General features: G+C 32.6%; 1 protein-coding gene across 1 annotated transcript; it reads right to left on the bottom strand.

Moving 5' to 3' along the window:
• Positions 1-6,578: 6,578 nt before the first annotated feature.
• Positions 6,579-7,470, bottom strand: LOC108482708 (uncharacterized). Its single transcript, XM_017785829.2, has 2 exons — positions 7,099-7,470; positions 6,579-6,990 (listed from the first exon to the last, which is right to left on the bottom strand). Exons 1-2 carry the CDS (start codon positions 7,378-7,380, stop codon positions 6,817-6,819), a joined length of 456 nt encoding a protein of 151 aa, XP_017641318.1. The 5' UTR covers positions 7,381-7,470; the 3' UTR covers positions 6,579-6,816.
• Between the last annotated feature and the right edge of the window lie 1,834 nt (positions 7,471-9,304).

The raw sequence follows: 9,304 nt of genomic DNA, 5'->3' as shown, positions 1-9,304 counted from the left end.
ACACCATGCATGCATTGTCCATAACAACAACGTTTATGCGCATGAAATTATTAGACTTCATTCACATTAAAACTTTTTTATATTCTTTTTCCCTTTTTTTATTCATATTCTTGATGTGTCTTTTCACTTTTAAGTACAAATTCTTTTCAATTAAAGAAATATTTTTAACGTATTTGGATTTTTTTGATAAAGTATTATTTTTAAATTAAATAATTAACAATATAAAGGTAAACTACTTTCATTATGATCTAAACTATTAGTAAGTTTATGTTTGGTTATTCAATTTAAAAAACAAGCTACAAATTGAATATTAAATTATTCAAAATTTTATTTAAGTCAATGAGCTATTAAAGTTGTTGTTGTATGGCCTTCTCTATTTGCACCACCTGTATCTATCAAAATTTCTCATTCCCCTTCTCTTCTACAATTCACTTTTTTCTCAAGAAATAACTTTTAACCTCGTGAATCTGCGAACCAAAATTCAAACAAATTTTTTCTCCCATCACTGACATTGATAGTCAAATCAACTTGGATATAAAATATGTTCTACTACTTGTTAATGGTTTTTTATCCACCATACCGATCATTGAATCATTGCTTGAAGCTTGCTAGCAGGACTTTAAAATAAAACTTTAATAACCTAGTGACTTCAATAAAAACTTTCAAATAGTTCAATGACCATTTTATAATTATTTAAAATTGAATAACTAAAACATAAATTTACTAATAATTTAATATGAATAAAATATAATTGTTGGGGACTCAAACTAAACTCACATCACATAATTAAATAAATAATTTCAGCGGATGTATTACATAAAAAATTAGTACATAATAAAAAAGTCATCTCAAAATTAAAAACTGTGAAAAATAAAATAGAATAAAATAAATAAAATAAAGAACACATAAATTTTACGTGAAACCCTTTCGGAAAAAAACCACGGGCAGAGGAGAAGAAAATTCACTATGTCGAAAAATTTTTACTCAAATACAAGAGGAATAGACTATGTCTATTTATAGGCTTGCAAAGCCATATTCTAGTAGGATTGAAACACCTTATCCTAATCAATATAAAATAGATGGAGTTTAATAAGGTTTAAAACCTTATTCTAAAATAAAATAAAAGAAGTCTAGTTCTATATGGATTTTACTTTTATTTTATTTTCCATCGTATTTTATTTAAATAAGAATTTGGGTCACTTAATTCTAACAAAAACTTCAAAAATATACTTAAATCTTAATTATATATTTTAAGAATTATTGAAATAATTTTCTTTTACTAACTAGTGTCAGTTGCTAGTACTTACACAACTCCATGTACATCATTATCCTGGTAACCTAATAGTCACCAAAGCATAAGTATACATACAGCTAGCGTGACTTAAACCCAAGCCACAACTGGAATGATGAACACCTTTAACTATCAAGCTATTACATGAGATTCATATTAAATTTTAATATGTTAATGATATGTTTGAAATATTTTTTATATTGATACTATATTTGTATTAATAATTAAATAACTTTAAATGTAATTTAATTTTAATAACATTAACCATTTTTCCATTAAACTTTGAATCCCTTTGAAAAAAATAGTGATTTGTGTATTAAGCATAAATTTTTGTTGGAAAAAAAGGGAATAAAACTTTGCATTTGAGATGTTGAAAGGCTAAGGTATTAAAGCAATGAGACTTTTAGTATGGAGCTGAATTTTGTTATATTATAAAATATGCTTTAAGTTTCAAGACATTATTAGTGGAGTTAGATGTGTTTAGGTGACACTTTCATGATTTTGACAAGTTAATTACTTGTTATATGCAATGTTTTGTTTTTCAGTTGATCAATGAATTATTTTTCATCAAAATTCTTCTTGTTTCTGTTTCAATCCAAGCTATATTTTCTTGTTCTTCTAGCTCGTGTTTCTTATTTTGTTTAGCAAGTCACTATTGCTTAAAGCTTAAGACTTTGCTGTAATTGCTTAGTGATAACTCTCAACTCCAATAATTTGTATCGGGAGTTGATTTCTTAGATGACCTTTCTCTTTTCTACTCTAAAAAACAATGTTTTCATCAAGTTTCTTTCCAGCACCACCACTAGTATTCAATGGTGAAGCCTACCACATTTGGGTAGTCAAACTGAAAACCTACCTGCAGGTATTTGACTTCTGGGAAGCTATCAATGCTGATGTTAAACCACCACCCTTGAGAGCTAACCCCATGGTAGCTCAAATCAAGCAGCACTTTGATGACAAAGCCAAGAGGTATAAGGCAATGTCATGCATCCAAAACAGTGTGTCAGACTTGATTTTCACAAGGATCATGGCCTGTGAGACTCTAAAACAGGCTTGGGACAAGATTAAAGAAGAGTTTCAAGGCACTGAAAAAACAAGACAACAACAAATTTTAAACTTAAGAAGGGATTTTGAAAACCTAAAGATGAATGAGTCAGAGATAGTTAAACAATACTCAGACAGGATTATGGCTATTGTGAACAGTATCAGATAGCTTAGAGACTAATTCAGTGAAGCCAGAATAGTAGAGAAGGTTATTTCAACCTTACCAGAGAGATATGAAGCCAAAATCTCTTCCTTGGAAGACTCAAGAGGTCTGTCAAACATCTCTTTGACTGAACTAGTCAATGCCCTCTATGCTCAAGAACAAAGAGAGCTAGCAGACAGGATGAGCATCAAGAAGGTACCTTTTAAGCCAAGAGCAAACCAACCTCGAGCTCCTTTGGCTATAAAGGGAAGAAAACTTGGTCAAACAAGCCTAGAAGAGATGGAGCAAGAAGAAGGTATCCACATTGCTCTCTTTGTAAAAGGATTAGCCATTCAGAAGCAAACTGCTAGTATAGACCTGATGTGCAGTGTAAAATTTGCAAACAAATGGGCCATGTTGAGCAAGTGTGCAAGAACAAAAACTAACAAAAGGAACATCAAACTCAGCAGCCTAAAACAGAAGCTCAAATGGGAGAAGAGAGTTGTAGTCAGGAAGAACAAGTATTTTTTATCTCTTGCTCAGCTACCAAAAGAAAAGCCACAAAAGGGTGGCTGATTGATAGTGGTTGCACAAACCACATGACACCTGATGCTGCTATTTTCAAGAGCATTGATAGAAGCTTTAACACTAGAGTAAAAGTGGACAATGGACATTACATTAAAGCAGAAAGAAAGGAGATGTGCTAACTGACACTTCTTCAAGTACCAAACTTGTTTCTAATGTTCTATTAGTACCTGAAATTGATAGAAATTCTAAGTATTGCTCAGATTTTTGAAAAGGGATACTCTGTAGTATTCAAAGGCAAAGAGTGCCTGATTAGTGATCCAAGTGGATCCAATCTCATGTCAGTAACCATGACTGATAGAAGATTTCTTGTTGACTGAAACAAGATTTCAGTTAGTGCCTACACAACTGCATTAGATGAATCCAAATTGTGGCACAAAAGGTTTGGCCATGTCAACTATAAGTCTTTACTGCACTTGTCTAAAGAAGACTTGCTTGAAAATTTCACAAAAACAGTTTGAAAACAGGATGTTTGTGAAGTGTGTCAGCTAAGAAAGCAAGCTAGACTACCATTTCCTACTAATAAGGCTTAGAGGGCCTCTAAAAAATTGCAATTTGTCCACATTGATATGTGCGGCCCTATAAAGACTGAATCTTTGAATGGCAGCAAGTATTTCATCATTTTCATTGATAACTACTTAAGATTCTGTTGGGGCTATTTTCTCAAGTATAAATCAGAAGTAGCTTCAGTGTTTTCAAAGTTCAAGGCTATAACAGAAACTCAGTCATGGTGCAAGCTTAAGACACTAAGGTCAGACAATGGGACAGAATACACCTCAGCAGTGTTTTAGACCTTTTGTGAGGAATCAGGCATTGAACACCAACTCACCAACACCTATACACCTCAGCAGAATGGTGTTAGTGAGAGAAAGAATCAAACTCTGATGGATATGGCCAGATGCTTGTGTTTGAAAGGAATTTGCCAAAAAGCTTTTGGGCTAAGGTAGTTAGTACTGCAATATACCTTCAAAACAGGCTACCAACTAAACCACTGCTTGAAAAACACCATTTGAAGCTTGGTTTGGGTTCAAACCATCAGTTTCTCATTTGAAGGTCTTTGGTTGCATATGTTATGCACATATTCCTGTAGTCAAGAGGGACAAATTGGAAAAGAAGTCTCAGCCTAGCATTCTAGTTGGCTATAGCAATGTCAAGAAAGGCTACGGGATTCTGGATCCTACAACTTACAAAGTCTTTTTGAGCAGAGATGTTGTGTTTGATGAGAGATCAAGCTAGAATTGGGATAAAAGGGAACCAGAATGTGCTGGTCAAGACTTGGTGACAGGGCAAACCGAAGCTGATAAAAAATGTCCTAAGATGGACATTAATCATGAGCCTGTTAGGGGAACTAGACCACTAAGTGAAATATATGAGAGGGAAAATGTAACTATTATTGAGCCAATTTGTTTTGAAGAAGCTCAAGCTCAATAAGGCTAAAGGCAAGCCATGGTTGATGAAACGAGCATGATTCACAACAACCAGACCTTGGAGTTAGTTGCAAGACTAGTTCACAAGAAGGTCATTGGAGTAAAATGGGTGTTTCAAGCCAAGCACAATGCTAATGGAACTTTGAACAAGCTAAAAGCAAGGTTGGTTGTGAAGGGGTTTTGTCAGAAATATGGGATTGACTACCTTGAAACATTTGCACCAATGGCAAGGCTTGATATAATCAGATTACTGGTTGCATTAGCTGCTCAAAGGCAATGGAAAATACATCAACATGACGTAAAATCTATCTTCCTCAATGGATTTCTTGATGAGGAGATATATGTTGAACAACCAGAAGGTTTTAAAGTTGCTGGTGATGAAGACAAAGTTTACAAGCTAAAAAAGGCCTTCTATGGCTTAAAATAGGCACTAAGGGCATGGTATGACAGAATTGACATGTATCTAGCAAGCTTGGAGTTCAAGAGAAGCATTAGTGAGCAAACACTATATGTAAAAAAGGAAGGTGATGAAACACAGCTCATAGTCTCCTTGTATGTGAATGACTTACTGGTAACAGTAGGAAATAACGCTATGCTGTCTGAATTTAAAAGCAAGATGGAGACTGTGTTTGAAATTTCAAATTTGGGTGAAATGTCCTGCTTCCTTGGCATGGAAGTGTCTCCGACTCAACAATGAATTTTCTTAAGCCAAAAGGCATTTGCCTTGAAAATTATGAATAAATTCTCCATGCAAAATTGCAAGGCAACTAGCACACCAGTTGCTGGTGGAGAAAAATTATCAAGCCAATGTGATTTCGAGAAAATGAATGAATCAACCTATAGGAGCCTAGTGGGATGTTTGCTTTACTTAACAGCCACAAGGGCAGGCATAATGTATGCAGTTAGTCTCCTACCTAGGTTCATGCACTGTTGCAATGTGAACTACTTTCAAGCTACAAAGAGAGTCCTCAAGTATATTAAAGGCACTCTGAGCTTTGGGATGATGTTTACCTAGGTTGACAGCATGAAGCTCCTTGGTTTTGCTAACAGTGACTAGGCAGGATTGATAGATGACATGAAAAGCACCTTAGGGTATCTGTTTACCCTTGGTTCAGCTGTTTTCTATTGGAGATCAAAGAAACATTACATTGTAGCTCAATCAATAGCTAAAGCAGAATATGAAACAGGTGCAGAGTAATTTGGTTAAGGAAGATCATGGTAGATATAAACTTGCATCAAAGAGAAGCAACATAGATCAAATGTGACAACCAATCTGCTGTTGCAATTACAAAGAATCCAATGTTTCATGGGAAAACAAAGCATTTTAAGATCAAGTTTCATTTTGTTAGGGAAATGGAACAATCTCAAGAAATCAGACTGGTTTATTGCAGTTCTGAAGATGAGTTAGCAGATTTCTTGACAAAGCATCTTTGTGTGTCAAGGTTCAAGAATTTGAGAGCCAAGTTGGGAGTTTGCAGCATGGAAGCCAAGGAGGACTGTTAGAGGTTGGCTTACATGCAGCTCTTGAGATCGGGCCATGCAGTTAGCAGCTAAAGCACATGCAGCTGTCATTTTGATGTTTTTGATGATGTCTTGTTTTAGTTACAATTGAACTAAGTTTGTAATGAATTTGTTGTAATTTGGTGCTGATAGATTTGATAAATCAGCTTAACCAAGTGTGCAAGCAATGTTTTATAAGTTTCAAGACATTGTTAGTAGAGTTAGGTGTGTTTAGGTGACACTTTCATGATTTTGACAAATTAATTACTTGTTATATGTAATGTTTGGTGTTTCAGTTGATCAATGAATCACTTTTTATCAAAATTCTTGTTTCTGCTTTAATCCAAGCTATCTTTTCTTGTTCTTCTAGCCCGTGTTTCTTCTTTTGTTCAGCAAGTCACTATTGCTTAAAGCTTAAGACTTTGCTGTAATTGCTTAGTGATAAGTCTCAAGTCCAACACATGGTTTGTTGGTGGGAGTTTATTTGTTGTCAGGTTTTCTATGTTATGGTTCCTGGTTTGTTATTTGATGATTCGATGGATGGACGCAGAAGTTGGAGAAAAGATAGAGTATAAATTGAGACAAAAGATAAAATAGTAAAGGCCATTCTGTTTTATTTTTCCATAATATTATACAAACAGTCAACCATGTATATACACATAGCACTGACATGATTGTGAAGGCCTACACACTTTCTAATGGTTGTACTGGCTATCAAAATTTATTACCATAACAGTAGTAAAGGTAATGCAGCAGCAGGCAGCACATTATTATTTAATTTTGATAGCCTTAGTTACCAGCATAGCTTGATGAAGAAGCAAAGGCAGTTATGCCTCTAACTCAAATGATGCCTTCATTGTGGGTGAACGACTCACGGGATCAATTTCAATAGATGCAATGTACCCAAACTTTGTAACTTTAAATTTTGGTTTTCCTCTTTTCTCAAGGTTGGTTTTGATTTGCCCCCAGTGAATAGGTTGCCTTTGGATATCAGTATAGACCTGCAGAATGCACGCAAATGGCATGCAAATGGTCATAGATTAAATGATTATATATACGCATTCTAACTAGTTAATTAATGATAAGATTGAATTGAATGCAACAAATACCTTGCTGTTCTCATCTAGTGGGTTGCTCCAGGCAACAACCCACTTGGTTCCATCACGTCGCCTGTACACAAGACCAGCAACTGAACCATGACTATCAGCATCATCAGTCACTGATTCATGTGTAAACTCACTCGAATCTCCATCTTCAATTATTTCTGGGAAATCCGCATAATGAGAGCCTTGCCAAACTTTCTTGTCAGTCAAGGTTAGAGCTTCGCTGGAAGAGTTCCAAAGCTTGCCGTTTGTGCATTGTTGAGCTCTTTTCATTTGAAAATTAGCCATGGTAGCTTTGTATGTGCTTTGGTTAGCTAAAGTTTGTTTTGGTTGTGTTATGCTTCAAATATTGCAATACACACCTACTTATATACTAGTTTACACCATGCATGCATTGTCCATAACAACAACGTTTATGCGCATGAAATTAGTAGACTTCATTCACATTAAATTCTTTTTCCTTTTTTTTATTCATATTCTTGATGTGTCTTTTCACTTTTAAGTACAAATTCTTGTCAATTAAAGAAATATTTTTAACGTATTTGGATTTTTTGATAAAGTATTATTTTTAAATTAAATAATTAACAATATAAAGGTAAACTACTTCCATTATGATCAAAACTATTAGTAAGTTTATGTTTTGGTTACTCAATTTAAAAAAACAAGCTATAAATTAAATATTAAACTATTCAAAAATTTTATTTAAGTCACTGAGCTATTAAAGTTGTTGTTGTATGGCCTTCTCTATTTACACCACCTGTATCTATCAAAAGTTCTCATTCCCCTTCTCTTCTACAATTCACTTTCTTCTCAAGAAATAACTTTTAACCTCGTGAATCTGCGAACCAAAATTCAAACAAATTTTTTCTCCCATCACTGACATTGATAGTCAAATCAACTTGGATCTAAAATATGTTCTACTACTTGTCAATGGTTTTTGATTCACCATACCGATCATTGAATCATTACTTAAAGCTTGCTAGCAGGACTTTAAAATAAAACTTTAATAACCTAGTGGCTTCAATAAAAACTTTCAAATAGTTCAATGACCATTTTATAATTATTTAAAATTGAATAAATAAAAATTAAATTTACTAATAATTTAATATGAATAAAATATAATTGTTGGGGACTCAAACTAAACTCACATCACATAATTAAATAAATAATTTCAGCGGATGTATTACATAAAAAATTAGTACATAATAAAAAAGTCATCTCAAAATTAAAAACTTCAAAAATATACTTAAATCTTAATTATATATTTTTAAGAATTATTGAAATAATTTTCTTTTACTAACTAGTGTCAGTTGCTAGTACTTACACAACTCCATGTACATCATTATCCTGGTAACCTAATAGTCACCAAAGCATAAGTATACATACAACTAGCGACTTAAACCCAAGTTACAACCGAGATGAACACCTTTAACTATCAAGCTATTATATGAGATTCATATTAAATTTTAATATGTTAATGATATGTTTGAAATATTTTTATATTGATACTGTATTCATATTAATAATTAAATAACTTTAAATGTAATTTAATTTTAATAACATCAACCATTTTTCATTAAACTTTGAATCCTTTGAAAAAATAGTGATTTGTGTATTAAGCATAAATTTTTTGTTGGAAAAAAGGGGAATAAATTTTTTGTTGGAAAAAAAGGGAATAAAACTTTGCATTTGAGATGCTGAAAGGCTAAGGTATTAAAGCAATGAGACTTTTAGTATGGAAATGAATTTTGTTATATTATAAAATATGCTTGAATGGAAAGTTTTGTTTTTATTTTCATTATAACAAACTAAAATGAATTAATATATTAACTAATAAACATGGCTATCAAATTGTTAATTGATTGGACCACTAGAGGTTCTTCTGCATTCTTATGATGTGATTCTGGTGTTTAGCTTTGTCTGATGTTACTCCTTTGTTGTGTTGGATCCTTGGAATTTGCCTCATGATTTTTCTCAAACGCATAATAAATTTTATTTAATTTTTAATATTTTAAAATTTTAAAATTTAAAATTATTAAAAAGTATATAATATATTGTTAATCGTTTAAAATTAATCAATTGCTAACGTAATATACATGTGGAAGTCCATGTAGACTGACGTTAATAAATAATATAAGTTCAAAAATAAAATAGACAAAAATTTAAGTAGAAATTTAAAATAATTTTTTATAAAATTAAAAAGTCAAATAAA

The sequence above is a fragment of the Gossypium arboreum genome, chromosome 5 (assembly GCF_025698485.1).
Source record: "Gossypium arboreum isolate Shixiya-1 chromosome 5, ASM2569848v2, whole genome shotgun sequence".
NCBI lineage: Eukaryota > Viridiplantae > Streptophyta > Magnoliopsida > Malvales > Malvaceae > Gossypium > Gossypium arboreum.
The sequence above is the reverse complement of the archived record's forward strand: the minus strand, read 5'-3'. Positions and strand labels throughout refer to the sequence as shown.